Source organism: Salvia splendens, chromosome 1 (assembly GCF_004379255.2).
Source record: "Salvia splendens isolate huo1 chromosome 1, SspV2, whole genome shotgun sequence".
Taxonomy (NCBI): domain Eukaryota; kingdom Viridiplantae; phylum Streptophyta; class Magnoliopsida; order Lamiales; family Lamiaceae; genus Salvia; species Salvia splendens.
In genome coordinates this window covers 992764-1011503 of record NC_056032.1, presented here as the reverse complement: position 1 = coordinate 1011503, position 18740 = coordinate 992764, and the positions used below count along the sequence as shown (strand labels likewise).

The 18740-nt window shown below is 38.1% G+C and overlaps 4 protein-coding genes and 1 pseudogene across 4 annotated transcripts; 2 read left to right on the top strand and 3 right to left on the bottom strand.

The window, feature by feature from the left end:
• Positions 1–2924: 2924 nt before the first annotated feature.
• LOC121806701 (patellin-3-like) lies at positions 2925–5820 on the bottom strand. Its single transcript, XM_042206827.1, has 4 exons — positions 4658–5820; positions 3661–3785; positions 3437–3587; positions 2925–3359 (listed from the first exon to the last, which is right to left on the bottom strand). The coding sequence occupies exons 1-4, from the start codon at positions 5660–5662 to the stop codon at positions 3117–3119; spliced, it is 1524 nt and encodes a 507-aa protein (XP_042062761.1). The 5' UTR covers positions 5663–5820; the 3' UTR covers positions 2925–3116.
• A 3223-nt stretch (positions 5821–9043) lies between these two features.
• Positions 9044–11547, top strand: LOC121806709 (pheophytinase, chloroplastic). The gene is made up of 6 exons (XM_042206837.1): positions 9044–9529; positions 10298–10409; positions 10484–10577; positions 10649–10826; positions 10914–10983; positions 11116–11547. The coding sequence occupies exons 1-6, from the start codon at positions 9162–9164 to the stop codon at positions 11425–11427; spliced, it is 1134 nt and encodes a 377-aa protein (XP_042062771.1). The 5' UTR covers positions 9044–9161; the 3' UTR covers positions 11428–11547.
• Positions 11528–14000, bottom strand: LOC121806717 (annotated as a pseudogene).
• Positions 14001–14277: 277 nt separating this feature from the next.
• LOC121806736 (MICOS complex subunit MIC10-like) lies at positions 14278–16008 on the bottom strand. The gene is made up of 3 exons (XM_042206870.1): positions 15711–16008; positions 15210–15349; positions 14278–14528 (listed from the first exon to the last, which is right to left on the bottom strand). The coding sequence occupies exons 1-3, from the start codon at positions 15841–15843 to the stop codon at positions 14514–14516; spliced, it is 288 nt and encodes a 95-aa protein (XP_042062804.1). The 5' UTR covers positions 15844–16008; the 3' UTR covers positions 14278–14513.
• Positions 16009–16925: 917 nt separating this feature from the next.
• LOC121806728 (60S ribosomal protein L6-like) lies at positions 16926–18728 on the top strand. Its single transcript, XM_042206857.1, has 4 exons — positions 16926–17247; positions 17343–17449; positions 18166–18347; positions 18437–18728. The coding sequence occupies exons 1-4, from the start codon at positions 17003–17005 to the stop codon at positions 18590–18592; spliced, it is 690 nt and encodes a 229-aa protein (XP_042062791.1). The 5' UTR covers positions 16926–17002; the 3' UTR covers positions 18593–18728.
• The last annotated feature ends 12 nt before the right edge of the window (positions 18729–18740 follow it).

The following is an 18740-nucleotide window of genomic DNA, read 5'->3' as shown; positions in this document are numbered from 1 at the left end:
ATTTTTTTAATCATAGTTTGAGCTGTTTTTGCCTCTAATTGTGGAAGACATTTCTCCCTCGCATGAGCTTTTATCATCTTTTGGATATATCTCAAGCTTGATTTATTTTATTATTCAACCAATTCTGTAATTTAAAAGTAAGACTTTCTCTATAAGTAATTGATTTCGATAAACTCTTCCTATTAAAGTCATTAGTTTTTGTATATATAGCCCCTTGTTTCTTTCATTATAGCCCCTTGTTTCATTCATCATAGAATCTAGACTAATCCCCACCCCCAATATTTTTTTGAATTTTATTGTAAAATGATGTTTTACCAAACAATTGTGACTTATGTATTTAGAAACATAATTAGATGTGAGATGATAAAATATAGTCCATTTAAAATCATACTACTATCTTAAAAATTGAGATTTACTTATTCTCCACCAAAAAGTAAAGAACATCAATCTTTACTATTTACACACATAACAAACATTCTTGTATACACTCAACCTTGTTTTAATAATCTAAAAATATAGTTATTTATTTATAGTTGGAGATCTCAACCGATTGAAATTTTTATACCATATATGAACTGGCTTATAATGTGTTGATATAGAGGGAATCTAAATCAACTTTGCTAAATTTATGTTATAAGGTTGGTTGTCTTGTATCTATCTCGTCTTTGAGTGGCTTACATTGTTTCCTTGTCGAAATTTCTCTTGTTGTTTTCTTTTCAAAAAATTAAACATGTGTATAAATCTAGCTTTGATTCTTATCTCTATGTCGAAAAACTAAAAAGAAGAGGAAGTGTGTATATTTTGGTCAAGGAAGTATATACTGTATGTTGGTAAATCATGTACCGTAACTTGGAAAAATGACTGATTTTATTATAATTTTGACTTTTTTCTCAAATTTTCATAATCTTGGATTTGAGAAAAATTATGTATGATAGGATATATGAAAATTTTATGTGGATAAAATGTTTGACTACTTAAACAACATTGTTTAATAACTATGGACAGTTACGTCTTGAATTCTTACACATATACTATAAATTACGTCAATAAAATTAGACGTGTAAATCTATGGAATTTTTGTTTTGTGACAATTACCAAAAAAGTAAAAATTACTATATAAGTTTGTCCCAAAAAATTATAGAGTACTCCCTCCGTCTGCCATTAGGAGTCCCAGTTTACTATTTTAGTTCGTCCGCCATTAGGAGTCTCAGTTCAATTATACTATAAATGGTAGGTAGATCTCATTTTTCACTAACTGATTCCACTCGCATTCTATTATAAAACTAATATACAAAAATGGACATCACATTCCACTTCTTTTTTCACCCACTTTCCTTTACTGCTTGGATTTCAAGAATTGCTTTAAAAAAAGTGAAGACAGACAGATTAGAATTGAGTAGCCGCAATATTTATGAATGAAGAATATGCATGTGACACTGCAGAATTCTGCTCACAAAAAATTGTATGTATCCCAAAACATTTTCCAATAATGTCCATTAATTTGGTTAAATAGTTAGCATGTGAGTAGGGTTGATCACATGTTATCTTTGGGGCCTCCCTTTTCATTTCTCTTGTTTCTCGATGTTGACGAAAATGGTCGATACTTGAGGATCTTATCTCAATGATTCTATCATTTCCATGCAATAGCTAATGTCTTCTTCGGACAACCACGCAACCCATCACGTTAGGTGCGTGCACGTTGAAGCATGTTGTTAGAGATCGAATTGAGCACGACGTGCTTACCATGTATTGCTCATAAGGTAATGCGACTGGGCATAAAAAAAAAACTGAAATTAGTCATTTTATTTTTTTAAATTTACGTTGATTGTTATTTACAAAATAACTTTCTCTCTTTTTCCAGGCCAATTGCAGATCAACGCTCTTTTCAAATTTTCTTTTTATATTGTAATTCTCATCTATAAATATTTATTTTTTGATTAGCTAGTACCTAAAAATAATTGAAATGAATGGCCCACAACAACCCAAGCACCTTAGAGCTCTGATACTCATTATGGGCCCATTTTTTCAAGGCCTAATCACAAACCCTATTTAGCCTAAAACATAACACCTTTGCCTGTCTTAAAACCTCGATGATAATTGTTTGATTCATTAGACAATTCAATAATAAGATACAATATTTATTGATTAAGTCATAATAAGATTTGTCTAGGATGAAATCAACCATAGTGGTGAAAATGAAATAAACAATTATGATATAATTACAGTATCGTGCAGACGTGCCAAGATACATTCTTGTGGGCCAAATTTTTAAATAAAAAATACAACCGAACAAAAGATAAGATTAGATATGACTGTTAGTCACAAGTAACATGACAACCAAACATGCCCTATATAGGCAAAAAAATCTACACTAATTATCGACCCATTTTATGCAAGACGTACACGACATATATATTGGCCCAATTAGGCCAAAAAATCCAACTTTTCATTGCCCGACGACCTTCTGTTCTGTGTACATAAAAAGTTATATTTCATATACTACATGGCCTATTGATAAAATGATTAACAATTGAGGTCAAAGGTCTCAAATCCAAGTCGTAATAGAATGATTAACAATTGAGGTCAAAGGTCTCAAATCCAAGTCGTAAGATACAGCCTTTAAAAAATGTCCACTATAACAATCATCGCCTTTAATGTTTGACAAAAATGGAAGGTGCAACTTTGGTTGATAATCAAGTGATTCAATGAAAGCTCAACTACACCCATATTTCCTTACTGACTCAATTATTATTACAAGTTGGTGGCGGTTTGTCGTTAGAATTCTGTTAGCAATTTATTATTTCCGTTTTCAATCATGTTCATATTAAAAGCATTTTCTTTGAAATATTTTAGACCAACATTCATTAAAATGAAAATACTGCTATTTCCATTTTATTTTTTTCTAATGTTTTATTCTTTATCCATTTAACTCACAAAAATAATAGCACTGCATAAAATTCTGTACCAAACAAGAAACGTACCAATAACAACGGAACATCATCGTAGGAGGTGTCATAGATATAGACTTAGAAAACACACAAGTTTAGCTTAACTTAACCCAAAACATGTTTCATCAAACAAGATTCACAACAAACAAGACATAGCTGTCTCTTAACTCAGAGAACCTTGAACCGGTAGACGAGCCTCTTCTTCTTCGTGGTGGGGTTGTCGACTGTCAGCAATATCTTACCCAGCTCGGTCACGTTGAAGCTGCCCAACACAACAGGCTCGTCCGTTGGGAGCATCTTCCTGGTCTTGTGCACGATCACCGTGTAGCCCCGTTCATCATTTGGGACGTACTCTGCACTGTAGCTCACTTCCCACCCGACCACACGGAGCTCCCAACACAAAGTGCATTTCTGCAGATAATTTCAATATCAAATCATCATTGGAGTAAATGGGAACAAGAATGGCCTAAACATGTCCTATAGCAAACCTCGTTCACGAGGATCTCAACGATCTGCTTCGTTGCAGGTTTGATAGTGATCTCCGTGGCCGGATCTTCAACAGTGAACTCGGGGTTGCACTCGCAGAAGTCTACACTCAGGCCACCATATTGAGTTGGAACTTGCTCCGGTGTTATGTACCTGTGGTAACCCATCACCTCAAAACAACGAACGAATGCTACAAAACTTCAACGATATAGAAAGCTGTACGCACTTGAAAAGGGTTTCAGGGGTCTTTGATGGGCCGGTGAAGACAAATTTGCTTTTAGTCCGTTGAGTCAAGAACGGACCCATCATCGTGTAGAAAGCCAGATACCACCACGGAACATTGATGAACACCTACACGCAAGAAAAAGGGTTATCGTAGTAAAACACACTCTCAATCAGAAACATGACAACCTGTATAAAGCAAAAGAGGCGGGCGAAACCATAACTCTGCATAAGTTTAGACAACCAACGATATTTCTCTAATTAGGCCTAACTTCACTAAACCAAGATTGCACTTTTACTGGTCAAAATTCAAGATATCAAGCTCCACATATAGATGCTAATTGAATCGAATCCACATCTCCTCATAAAAGAGTCCAACTAGATTGAATTCAAAAATAATGTTGCAAACTATACCACATCAGAATGCATTCATACTGCATCTCACACTCGACCCTCTTCACTTTTCTTCCTCGAATGAGCATCAAAACCTTATTCTCACAAGTTTTCACAATCAACAACATGATCTAAATAGCATTACTAACTTCAACACACCAAGAACGCATTTGCATTATGTCTCACATTACACCCTCATCGCCCTTTTCTCTCCAAACGGAGCGCCCAAACTCCAAATCTTACTTCCGCATAAGCTTATACAATCAACGACATGATCAAAATACCATTTCTAACTTCACAAGACCAAGAACACGTTTTTGCAGCTGAAAACCTAATCGAATATAACTCTCCTATCACAACATCCTAATACACCTCAAACATGAAATCTCCAGCCACATTTTTGTGTTATTCTCACATTCTCGCGTGCTTCGCCACCAAGAACACACTTTTGCAGCTCAAAACCTAATACATCGAGCTCAACGCATAGACAATAATTTAGTAAGTTACCAAAATGATCGTCAACAAATGCACCCTCCTAACCTATCACAACATCCTAATACACCTCAAACACAATCACATTATCATATCACATTTCGTGTTTCGAATACCTGCTTCGTCACGAACTCAGGATAGTTATCCTGCAGGATTACCAATGCCTGCTTCGTGGCAATCCGAAGCTCCCTCTTCCCCGGGCCGGGCGAGTTCCTCAAATCACTCACTTGAAAGATGGTATTAATCCCCCCTGGATTGAAATCCAGCTTCCTAATACTCCTCTCCAAGAACTGAATCCTCCACCTCAAAAACCTCTGCCTCTTCTCCTCATCTCCAAACGTTTTAGCATACAATTCCTTATTCTGAAACTCTCCATAGACATTGTAGCAAACGGGGTGGCCCTCTTTGTCGAATCCGTGCATAAAGACCACTTTTTCAAGATCGTCGCCCAAATCCTCCTTGAGCAGCTCGTCCACGCCGAAATCCTTTCTCCACTTGAGGGTGCTTTTCAGCATGGAGAGGGATTCCTTCACTTTGAAGTCGCGGGCGCGGAGGAATTTGAGTAAAACGACGTCGCTGCGGTCGTCCTTGAGGAGCGGGATTCCCCAAATTGAGACCTCTTCGGAGCCGAATTGGGCGGCGGAGAGGGATTCCTGGACGAGGGCTTTGAATTCGTGGAGGGATTTAAGCTCGGAGGGAGAGAGATCTGAGGCTCTGTTGCTTTCCTCTTTGAACGAGCCTAGGGATTGCGGCGGCGGTTTGGATTTCATCTCCGTTTCTGTTGATTCTTCGGTTTCCTGGGAAACTGAGAGCGCGGCGGCGAGGGGCTGGGATGCGGTGGCGGTGGCGGTGGCGGTGGTGGAGGGAGGAGATTCCGGCGGCGGCGGGGGGAGAGGGGAGTCTTTTTCGGCGATGGTTAGTGGGGATTCTTCGGCGGCGGTGGGAGGGGGTGGGAGGGGTTCTTGGTGAAGGTCTAGTGAGAGTGAAGCTAGCGGGGGTTCGGAGATGGACTCGGGTAGCTGTGGAGGAGGTGGTATGATCTCCTCAGCTGTGGGAGGCGGCAGCGGCGGTGTGGCTTCTTCCGGTGGGTGTATTGGGTGGGTTTGGGGTTCTTCAGCCATTTTGGAGAGAGACTGAGGTGTGCTTGTGAGTAAGAGAGAAGGAGAAGGAGAAGGAGAAGGAGAAGGAGAATCGTGTGATTGTGAAGAGGAATGAGGAAGATGGAGACAAAACAGAAGTGAAAACGATTGTGTTTTTTCTTTCTTTTTCTTCTCAGGCTTTCTTCATACACGGTTATAGGCTGTGTTTGGCATCACTATAAAATCCTTTTTACTTTAGAAGAAAAAGAAATCAACTATTGTTAATATAGTAGTATTGTCCTACATTTCTTTTGAGTACTCAGATTAAAAAATGAGTAAATATTTAGTGAATTAAGTGAAATTTAAATAAAATACATAAATAATGAGTGAATAAAATTAATAAAGATTGAGAGAATAAAGTAAAATAAATTAAATTTTGAATTTAACCTAAATATGAAACCGACGTGACACTAATAAAGCGAAAGGAATACAATATTTCAAACTCACCTGAAAACTAATCATCTCAACAATGTGATGTAAATTTTGCCTTACGAAGACTTTAATGTATTCATAATCGTATTTGAGATTACTGTATAATTTCCAATTTTCCACCATCAATTCATCGTTACATTATGAATATTAAATTAGTGGTACTAGACAAACTACTTTGAATAACTATCAAAATCTCAGCATCATTACATTGTGAACATTAAATTAGTGGTACCTAAACAAACCTCTTTAATATCCAAATGCACATTGTGAACATTAAATTAGTGGTACCTAAACAAACCTCTTTAATATCCAAATGCATAATCACAAGAGAAAGAGAGAGAAAAAAGATATTGACCCCTAATATCACAAAACTTTCAAAAAAATTGGATTTTTCTCACGAATTTTGAAATTGGTAAATAATAACACGAACTTTACCGCGAGTTTGTTATTTCCCATCAGTGAAAAAATTCTGATTATATTAATAGATTGAAGAACAAATTTGGAGGGTGTGCTTCAAGAAAACTATTCTCAAATATTGAAAATCTTGAAACTCTCAAAGTTGTTGTCGATAAATAACGAAAAAAAATATGTATCATGATATTATTTGCCGGAATTTTTCATTGGTGGGAGATAACAAACTTAGGGTAAAGTTCGTGATATTATTTGTCAATTTCAAAGTTCGTGAAAAAAAAACTTAACTTTTTGAAAGTTCTATGATATTAGGTGCCAATATCCCAAAGGAAAATATAAGTAGTATACATATAAGTCTTCACATGTGTGACACATTATAACACCCCGACTTTTTCTACCATTTTTATTTGTTCTCATAGTGACATCGTTTGTGCACCTGAAAATTTTTGCCTTTGTTTCGATAGAAGGATATATCATTTTGGGCCTATAACAATTATTCTTTTTCTATCCCCAATTTATTTACTTTTCCAAGCTCAATTCATTTTATTTGAAACTCCGCGTACGAATTTGAAGTTGAAGTAAGGAATTCAAGTTCAGAAAAACTAATGAATGAGGTGGGCTTTCGAATTAAAGTGTTTTCAAGAGCTTTCGTTTTAATATATCGGTTTGAGCATCATGTTATGTGTGATTGATTTGTTATATTTATTCCAATGATGAGGCGAGATATGTGATCAAAGTGAAAGTGTTGTTGCACATGTTATGTGGTGCTATGTGTTGATTTATTGAGTGATAGTATAAATTGCTTGGCTTTGTTGATGTGATGTGAATTGATGCTCGACATTGACAGAAAAGTTATTTGTGTTTCAAATACATTTTTAAGGAAAATAAGGTTTGCAAAGGGAATGTCATGTCATGTTTTTGTTTTGAGAAATGTCTATCTGTTTGTTTAGCAAGAGAGTTGTCCCTACTAGACCTATTGAAATCGAATTCGGGTCTGACTAGGGAGTGAGTCCCTACTCAGGCTAGTGTACACCAATGGGGATCGTGAGTCGTCTTTTGGGTTGGCCGGTCCAGTGATTGAGTTTGCGGCCACATTCTCATTTCACATTATATTGTTGATGTTGATGAGATTGATGTTGATGTTGATGATTGCTTAGTGGGGAGTGAGTCCCTACTATGAGTTTAATCGAATTCGGGTCCTAGCAAGGGTGCGTCCCTACTCGGACTAGTGTACACGATGAGGACCGTGAGTCATCGAACGGGTTGGCCGGTTTTCGTGCTCGTGGAAAATGACCCCCTTACACAGCACCCTAAAGAACAGATATGGCAGTTTCTTAAATAATTCAAGGAGAAATGGTTGTGTTTTGAAATGATGAGGAAAAAGGATTTGAGGATGAGTTGAAAGTTTGTGTTTGAGATATTTTTAGTGTCTCGGGCCTTTTCAAAGTTAAAACCCGAGGTCACTCAATGGCGTCATGACATTACTGTTTTTATTAAATTGTTTTGGCATTTGCCCACTGAGAGCATCAAGTACTCAGCCCTGCATTTCTTTTTAAAAATGTGCAGGTCGAGCGTGACGGGTGCGGTGGGTGTTGAGCAAGACCATTGAAGAAATTTAAGTGTCTAGAATGTGTCATGTCTTCACACGTGGCATATTCCTTCTCTCAAATGCTTCCGCTGAGTAGTTTTCCTTCTTTTAAGTTATTGTATCGCTGAGATAATATTCATTTTTGACTTGTTGATTGTTGAGATACTCTGATTTTATTCGAGTTATTCCCATTTGTTTCGAGCTATGGTCGATTTGTGTTGTTTTCTCCTTTCTTCCTCGCTTCTTTAATCCTCTCATAGTCGCGATCAACCGTGTTTTCTATCCTTAGAAAATACGGGCTTGACACACATCTTGTGGACTAACAAACACGGCCTTAGCGAGGGTGAGATAGTTAATGTCTTACTTTTTGAATTTTATGACAGAAGAAGGGAGAGAGATAGAATTGAGGATTTGGGTTGATGGAATCCTATGCTATCATTTATCCATACTTCGGCGCTCTGCCTTTGCCCATGTGAATATCATCCCACCTATTTTATTTCATTATTATACTATACTTTTGTTGAATGGATATATATAACTTTTAGTCCAAATTATCCCAAATATTATATAGCTTAGTCAAACTCTAGTCCATCATGAAAATTTAAAAATCATAAAATTATATAGCTTAGTCAAACTCTAGCATACTTAGTAAAACTATAAAATTTGGATAAATTTAGTCCAAAGTGATACATATATTTTCATCCATTAGTCAATTATAATCCAAACACATTATGGAGGAAAATGCAAATCTAATTACTCCATTGAACAATTTTTTATCAGTTTAGGATTCAATTTGTCAAAATCGATCGTTAAATACATTTTCAAAATAATAGTTTAACCAACATAGTTTAATTAGTTCAATTTTGTAAATCATAAATAAATAAAAATAAAAATAAAAATCTTCAACTCAGACTCGGAGTTCGGTGGCCGAGGTTTCAGTAACTGTCAGTTCCCAATTTTCTACACTCAAAACTAAAATTGTGTGAACAACACATCTTCATAAATTAAATGCAATATTTCCGCTGAATAAAGAATTGTTTTTGGTTGGTTATGGCAGTTAATTTTGGTGCTAGCCATGGTTTTTTCCAATCATTTTCCTCTCCGCGCCAAATACAGCAGATTCCCAGTTGCAATTTGGGGAATTTGCTCAGGTTTCCTCCTTCTCGGAGAATTCCCATTTCCGCCGTAGCTCGTGCTAGCGCAGCGGAGGCGGAGGCGGCGGTTACGGCAGGAAAGGAGGAGTCTTTGGCGGCGTTGGAGGTGAGCGAGATTGATGGGAAGTGCAAGAAGTGGGCGTGGAGGGGTTACGCCATCAATTACTTTGTTTATCCGGAAATTAGCAGTGAAGCTGCTGCTGATGTCAAACCTCCCCTCCTTCTAGTTCATGGTTTTGGAGCATCGATTGCTCATTGGCGAAGGTTCATCTCTCTCTGTGAGAGAGAGAGAGTTGTGATTCTTGTTCAATTCATGAAATTTTGTGTGTTTCTTGTTCATTTGATGAAATTGTGTGTGTTTCTTGTTCAATTAATCTATGAAATTATATGTGTTTCTCGTTTGAAGTTGTGTGTGCCTGTGCTTCTTGTTCAATTGATGAATTTATGTGTGTTTCTTGTTAAAGTGATGAAATTTTGTGTGTGTGTGTGTTCTTGTTCAATTTATAACATAATCTGTGTGACCTATTTGAAGCAAGATGTATTTTCCCCTTAGAATTGCCTAGAAATATCACCGTGAAGCTGGTAAATCACTCATGTCAGGATGGATAATTGCTACGAGACGCTTGTTGGATCGAGTTTTTGTAGTACGGTGTACCTATTGTGCGCTGATTGGCGTGCGATTGCATAGTTAAAAGTGATCCTTGAGCTTGTTTGCTGGGGTATTTAAGTTGCTTGGTCTGCTATTGTATAGTTTATACTGATTCTTGAGCTTGTTGCATTGAGTGGTTTTTCGAGGATGCATGGTTTACCTCCTTTGAGTTGCTTGGTTTGCTATTGTACAGTTTAAAAGGTTGAATAATGCATCAAAGTACTTTACCAAAAGCATCTCATTACCTCGATTTGCCATCATTTTACGACATCTAAAGGATGTTTGATGGTTTGTCTTTGATATAGTGGACAAGTGTATGTGTGTGGTGTTTTGGTTGCACTTATTGTGTCTGTTACTGAGTTGTGTATACATATGTCATTTAGGAATATCCCGACACTTGCTCAGAGCCACACGGTGTACACCATCGATCTCCTTGGCTTTGGTGCTTCGGATAAGCCTGCAGGCTTTCAGTACACCATGGAAACATGGGCTCAGGTGATCTATTTTTTCGTATCTTGTAGAAACTACGCGTTTTCTTCTTTGGTTGTGACAGAGGATGGTATCTGCAGTTGATACTCGACTTCTTGGACGAGGTTGTTCAAAGGCCGACTGTGTTATTGGGGAACTCCGTTGGTAGCCTCGCATGTGTGATCGCTGCTGCAGGTATTGTTTTGACCCGAAATAAATATATTTTAGGGCTTTATTTGGCATGCATCCCAATTTTTGTTTTGCAGAGTCGAGTCAGTCCCTTGTTCGAGCACTCGTGCTGTTCAACTGTGCTGGTGGAATGAACAACAAGGCCATAGTGGATGACTGGAGAATAAAGCTATTCTTGCCTTTGCTTTGGTTGATCGATTTCTTGCTCAAGCAGAGAGGAATTGCTTCGTATTTGTTTGATCGTGCCAGGCAAAGGTACCGTCTCGTCTCTCTTTAGTTCCATTAACATAATGTCATTGAGAGAGGAAGACAACGAGCTTTGTGTTGGTTATATTCGTGCAGAGAGAATCTGAGAAATGTGCTGTTGTCTGTTTATGGAAATAAGGAGAACGTCGATGATGAACTCGTGGAGGTACTAAATGCTTTCGATTTGTTCAGTTTTAAAGAGCTGTGATCAAGTGTGTTGGTCAAGCAATAGAGTAGTTAATGCTTAGGGTAAAAGGCCTCAAAATCGAAGAGCAATGGAGAAGAAATTGATGTGCAGATAATTAGGAGGCCTGCGCTCGATGAAGGTGCTCTTGATGCTTTCGTCTCAATCATCACGGGCCCACCAGGGCCGAATCCAGTCCAGCTGATGCCAAAGATCAGCTTACCAGTCCTGCTTCTATGGGGAGACCAAGATCCGTTCACGCCCATTGATGGCCCCGTTGGAAAATACTTCTCGTCACTACCTGCACAACTGCCCTCCGTGAGCCTATTTATGCTGGAGGGAGTCGGGCATTGCCCCCACGATGACAGGCCAGATTTGGTCCACGAGAAGCTGCTCCCTTGGCTGGCTAGTCTCCCTGTTCCATAAGATTTTTACGATGCCTAACTGCATATCTCGAAGCAATATCTGTTGTTGGTAGATTGATCAAGAACAGAATCAGATTCGTGTGCTTCATTTTATAAAATCATTGATTGAATCTTGATTTCATTACGTTATACCAGAGAGAAATATTTGTTCAAGGAAACAAGCTGATATAAAAAAACAACAAAGATGTGCCTAAAACACCAACTCATGTGGCTTCATGCCAGCCTTCAACGAGAACCTTGCTCCCAAATAAGCCTTCAAATCTGGGACGGATTCCAAAGCCTTTAACAACGGGGCATCAACGGCCTTCTGGTCATCCTTCTTCTCAGCTGGGAGCGTGTTCTTCTCCTATATTTTTCAAACAAGGCACAGTTAGGAAACAGAAAAATCAACTAAAGAATCAGTCATGGGCTGTGAATATGATGGGAGAAACAAACCTGTTTATCGGCCTCAAAGAACTCAGTCTCTCCTTTCTTTTTCTTCTTCTCGACTTGTTTGCCAAAGTACTTATCATCAAACTTGGACACGTCCACACCAGAAATGTCAACCTTGGTGGAGGTTCCAATGACGTAAGCCTGGTTGACACGTCTAAGGGGAACACCGTTAACCTTGTAGGGACCTGCAGCAGCATTAGAAAGAAATCAATGACCACATTCGAGAACTATCTGGTTCAGCATCTAAAGAGGTACATATTCTCATTAAAAAAACAACAACATGGACTAAATCCCTAAAGACTACAAAATCATTTATTAATACATGTAACTCTCATGGCAAGTCCCAAGAGGTAATTGTGGCAACCCACTAACCAAGGCAATAGGATATGAGAGCACCCCCTTCGGAAAAAGTGAGAGGTCAACCACAATGGACGACCAAAACACAGAATCAACGAAAGGGGATCGCTGTTTGATGATTAAAAATCACTTGGGCAATACAAGAATTCAAGATATCTCGCCCCAAAATGTGAATCACCATATAAGGCCAAAACTTACACGGACAAATAATAGTCAAGACACATAAAGTTCACATCATCTTTATTAATAGACAAGACTTCCCAAGTGGTTCCATTTCATCTTCAGATCAGGAAGCATAGTTTGCAAATTAAAGAAAATTAAACTTAACTCAAGTCTCAAGACTGAAACAAAAACAGGTTAAATAGCACAATAACAAATACAGTAATTTATTTCTCATAACAATTCCAAATTAGTAACTGCGAGAACCCACACCCAAAGGAAATAGGATATGAGAACACCACAGTCCAGGAAATAAATAGTCTCCCAAAGTGGATAGAATCAGCAGAAGGGCTCAAATTGCTTGGGCAACACAAGAACTTGAATATCTAGCCCCGAAAAGAGAATCACCACAAATTAACATTTGTACACATACAACAGAGACATCTTCACAATTTACAGCATCTATTTAGGCATACCGCAGACAGATTACTGCTATAAATCAAGAAGCTAGCAAACAATTCACTACGCAAAATGAGCTTAAGAGCATGCTTGAATGACAAGAGTAAAAATCTGTGATCCGAAAACTATGTTAATCGAGACAGTAAATGCAGTCAAGCAGAAAATGTGCAAATGAGATTCATACAAATCATGAAGCACCTAACATCTACCTAATCAATCTTCCAACCAAAAGCAAAACTCTGCGCTCAAACATTAAAAAAAAGGCCCACAAATCCAGCAATTTCAACCATTTTGCTAAAAAGACTCACCAGTGATAAGCAACAATCCAGAAGCGAGCTGCTTCAAAAACACAACTCTCTTCCTTTATACCTCCCGGTCAAAATAATCAGCACTGTTCCGGGAGTAACACTGGCCCTAAAACAAACAAAATCACAACCAAATCAGCTCAAGCCCACAAAACCCTAAAAAAACAATACAAAGCCTAAAAATGAAAAAAATGATATAAAAACCTTAGCTTGGTAGGCTTAGGCTTGCGCTTGTTGGAGAGCGGCTTCTTGACGTCATCAGCTGGATAAAACTTAGGCTGCTTCTCCTCGACGACGGAGGCGGCGGCCTCCTGCTTGGCGTGGACGGGGAATTTGCCGCCATTTTTGGCCTTGATAGCCCATAGGCCGCGTTTGTGGTACATCTTGGAGCGGGAGACCTTGCGAACTCCCGGAATGAGCTCCGGATTGCGGGCCTTTTGCTTGGGAGCCATTGCAGCAGATCAATCAATCTGTATGTCTTCTTCCCTTCTCTCTTCCTCTGTATGTGACTGTGAGATTGCGCTGCTGAAATATGAAATCTCAGAAGCCCTAACAGTAGATGATTGGGCTTCTTTAGTGGGCTGTTTTCAGCCTTTTTATTCATTTTCATATCTAATTTTTATGCATAAAACTTTTTCTTTCTCTATTTTACTTTCAATCATACATTTTTATATCTTCATAAATTGGACTATTATTTTAATTAATTTCAATTTAGTATTCTTTGCGGTTGAATATAGTCGGAAGGTCTGTATTGAGTGACCAGACTGAATAATAGTCTGAATCCAATCCAAACTCCTTAGATTTCATTTTCACTTGAACATATTGACCTAATTTCACATAACCAATTTTCAGTGTCTTACATAGCTCATAGCTCCAGTTTTAAAAACTTATAATTTGAGCCAAACATTGATAAATAAGATAAGAGAGGCAGGCAATCTCTTGTTCATTAGTCGGTTCGTTTTTCTAAGACAACATCAAACCATAAAAGGCAAAACGTGAAACAAGAGCCAACATACATGAATAGGCAGCAAGCCAATCAGCCACAACGAGTGCATTTGATCGGTTCAATCAAAACCAATCGAACCAACATTGGAACCATAATTCTCTTTTTGTACCCAATGGGGAAATAAGAGTACTGATAGTCAGGAGACATGTTCTCTTCAATTACTAGGAAGTGTTCGGTTTCCTCTGAAAAAGAGATTCAAATACACTAAGAGATAGTAGCATTCGTGATAACAATGCTATACATTTCTGTGTTATTGAGTAAAGCCAAGCAGAATTCTGGCAGTGCATTCTCTGAGAAGAAAAAAGCAAATGCAAGGAAATGGAAGTCGAACTCCTAAGAAAACATGCTCACTCTGAAATTGCAGTTGCTTTATTCATCTCCAGCCTGCAATTGGTTAACTCATTCATTCAAAATGTGCATGGGGGGGAGATAAAGAAATGACTAATCGATAACAATAACAAGTGGGAAAGGAAAACAAAGCAAGAAATAACATTTAACACTATTACAAATTCCAGGAAACGGATAAACTTATAAGACCGACTGTCTAAGGCTAAGCTGAACGATTCTCGTCGTATCTACTTACAGCTACCCACTAATCTCTGATTTCTGACTCATTTAAGGGTTTGCACACAACAAAAACTTTCAAAACCAGAGACAGATCCATAATTTTACAAGGACATGGTTTAGCTAGCTTCAAGACTATTAAAACTTCCTACTATTGCATGGTTAAATTCATTTCCAACCAAGAACGGCCGCCACACCACAATAAAATCTCCATAAACCATCTCTAATCTGTATTCACTTATTGAGCTGAGGTGTTGATGACACTAATTGCATAGCTAGGCATCCAACAGACCAGCAAAAAAACCAAGAAATCGAAGAGTGCAGCCAAACTCTTGTTAACAAAAAACCACATGATTTACTACATTGGATGCAACATTTAAAGGCAATGTCACATCTTTACGGACGAGCCCATAATTTCTTTTGAGGGACAACCAAATGAAAGTGATATAACCAGTGATTGTCGGGAAAGAAAGTAACAAAAAAGGTAGAATTTTGACTTACCTCGGGCATAGGAGTCTCAGAAACGCAAGGAGTAAATTTCGGCGAAGAAGTATTAAACTTATGAGCACACTCAGAGTATGCAGAGCCGATCCCCAGCCCGGCTCCAAATGCTACCGAAGCCCAGCGTGTTACAGGACTTCCTGATGCAACATTCACATAGCTGACTAATTGGGCAAATTGATCGATAAACTAAAAGGGGGGGGGGGGTTCCTCAGCAAAATAGAGAAACTCTCCTAATCAGAATACACTACAGAAATGTTTAATTGGAGAAACAGAATCAGCATACATTCTACATTAGCAATCATTTAGCAACATTTGCAAAAATAATAAGCACATGACAATACGATCTACGCCTATTTGCATACATTCTTTTGCTACAACAGAAACCATCAATTCAAAACCTAAATATCAATTTATCCAGCTCAAAAAACTGAAAGCACAAATTTCGCAACATCGTCGATTAACAAAGCTAAAAACACATATGTGTGAGGAAACACTCACGGAAGAGAAGAAGTCCGGCGAATCCCCCTGTGAATGACGAGTACACGAAGCGGCGCACGCTTAAATCGAGACAAGCATCCCATTTCGCATTCAAATCGTATTTCTCTGGAATCTCAGCTTTGTTTTCAACCATTTTGAATTGTTTTCAACAAAATTGCTACCGGATTTTGACTCTGGAATCTAGCTCTAATTTCAATCAACGACGAAATTCTCTCCGATCTCCACCGAGGGTTGCGCAGTGTGTTGATATATAATTTCTGCCTTTTCTTTTTCCATTTGCTTCTGCGATTTTATTTTTGGATTTATTTATTTACTACTCCTATTTGGTAATGTTAGACTTAAATTATTATTGGACGATTGAATTTATATTACCAATATTCATATGCACTCTAATTATTTAAATATTAAGCATTAGTAGTATTTATTTTTTTTATTTTATTTTTTCATATTATACTAAAAGTAAGATTTTAAATAAAATAAGTACAAAATACTAATTTCATTATAAACTATTACAATAAAATCCCATAATTAAAATTAGGAATTATATGCATCATTGTCCATTGACGTGGTTAAAGCGTGCTCAAATTTTTTCAACTATATCATATTGGAGTCGGTTATATTGCTCTTTATCACAGGTCAATTCACGATAAGCTATGCACGCTCGCTCGAAAATTTAGATGAGCACGATCTCATGCATTTAGAGCAGATAATTTTATTTACCCATCATTGGAGAGTCTGAACCTCAATTTTTCATACTAAAAGCATCTTGAACCACTTTGCATAAACAATTCAATCACTCTCGTCTCGTACTCTTTTCACGTTTAAATGCTCATCAAACTGCCCAACACCTCTGCGCATTGCAAGTTGTCGAATAGTCAACGTGCATTTTTGTAGAGTCGAGATGCCTAGACAACCAATATTGTCACGCTCACGCATCTGTTGGAAGTAGCATTCTTTTTTTTAATGGAGGATCAACGATGGTTCCCCATCTACCCCCGGAAGTAGCATTCTCTCGTGACCAATATGCTTGAATAATTGAACAGGATGGCTCGAAATCAAAAATTTAAGATTAATGCTAAGAAATTATATCCCTGACAATTTTTAATCAAATGGCCCATCCAATAATCAAACGGGGTTGGGATAAGCAAGCCCAAAACACAAAGCCCACATAATCTAGCCCGCTAGAAGAAGAATTGAATAGGTTTAACGCAAATTAGGGTTTTTCTCATACTTCAGATCTCTCTCGCCTGCAAAATCTCTCCCACGCGTAGAGGGGGTAGTGTGCTGCTACAATGGCTCCCAAGCAAAAAACCCGCAATCCGGAGCTCATTCCCGGAGTTCGAAAGGTTTCCCGCTCCAAGATGTACCACAAACGCGGCCTATGGGCTATCAAGGCCAAAAATGGCGGCAAATTCCCTGTCCACGCCAAGCAGGAGACCGCCGCCGTCGTTGAGGAGAAGCAGCCTAAGTTTTATCCAGCTGATGACATCAAGAAGCCGCTTTCCAACAAGCGCAAGCCTAAGCCTACCAAGCTCAGGTTTTTATTTTATTTTTTAATTTTTAGGCTGTGTGATCGTATTTTTTAGGGTTTTGTGGGCTTGAGCTGATTTTGTTGTGATTTTGTTTGTTTAGGGCGAGTGTTACGCCCGGAACAGTGTTGATTATTTTGACTGGGAGGTTTAAGGGGAAGAGAGTTGTGTTCTTGAAGCAGCTCACTTCTGGATTGCTTCTTATCACTGGTGAGTTTTTATCTTTCTTTTTTTTTAAATGTTTATAATTGCAGTATCTGTGTGTGCCTTTTTGACATTTGAGCTAAAGTTTTACTGATTAATGATATGTAGGATTAGGTCTCACTTGATGGTTCACATTTTGGGGCGAGATATTCTAGATTTTTGTAATGCCCAAGTGATTTTAGTCAACAAACTAGAGTACAATTTATGGGTAGATGAAATGGAACCACTTAGAAGGTTATAATTAATTCCATAATTGACTATTAATGAAGAAGATGTGAACTTTATGTGTGTTGAATTTGATTTGTCTTTGTAAGTTTAGCTTTTATATGATGATTCACATTTTGGGGCAACATATCTTAAATTTTTGTATTGCCCAAGTGAGTTTACTCATCAAACACCAATCCCCTTTTCTGTTGATTCTGTCTTTTGGTCGTCCGATGCGGTTGGCCCCTCACTTTTTCTGGAGGGGTTGCTCTCATATCCTATTGCCTTGGGTGTTGCCACAATTACCTCTTGGGACTTGCCATGAGAATTACAATAACTTATAAATGTTTGCTTGGAACTAATTAGTAGTAATTAGGATTATCATCAGTTGATTTTATAGTCTTTATGGATTTAGTCCATGTATGTGTTTGTTTTCTGATGATAATGTGTACCTCTTTAGACACTGAACCAGATATTTCTCGAATGTGGTCATTGATTTCATTCTAATGCTGCTGCAGGTCCCTACAAGGTTAACGGGGTTCCCCTAAGACGTGTCAACCAGGCTTACGTCGTTGGAACCTCCACCAAGGTCGACATTTCTGGTGTGGATGTGTCCAAGTTTGATGACAAGTACTTTGGCAAACAAGTCGAGAAGAAGAAGAAGAAGGGAGAGACTGAGTTCTTTGAGGCCAACAAACAGGTTTGTTTCTCCCATCCTGTTCACAACGCATGACTTATTCTTGTGTTGATTTTTTTGTTTCCTAACCGTGCATGGTTTGAAAATTATAGGAGAAGAACACACTCCCAGCTGAGAAGAAGGATGACCAGAAGGCCGTTGACGCCCTGTTGTTAAAGGCTTTGGAATCTGTCCCAGATTTGAAGGCCTATTTGGGAGCAAGGTTCTCATTGAAGGCTGGCATGAAACCACATGAGTTAGTGTTTTAGAGGTCTTTTGAGACATTGTCCTATTTTGTTTCTTTTTAACAACTTTTGTGTCATTGAACCTAATGATATTAGGTGTTGTATTGAGAACGGATATATCTCTCTGGTATAAACGTTATGAAAGTTTAGGTTTATGTAATTTACTTTGATG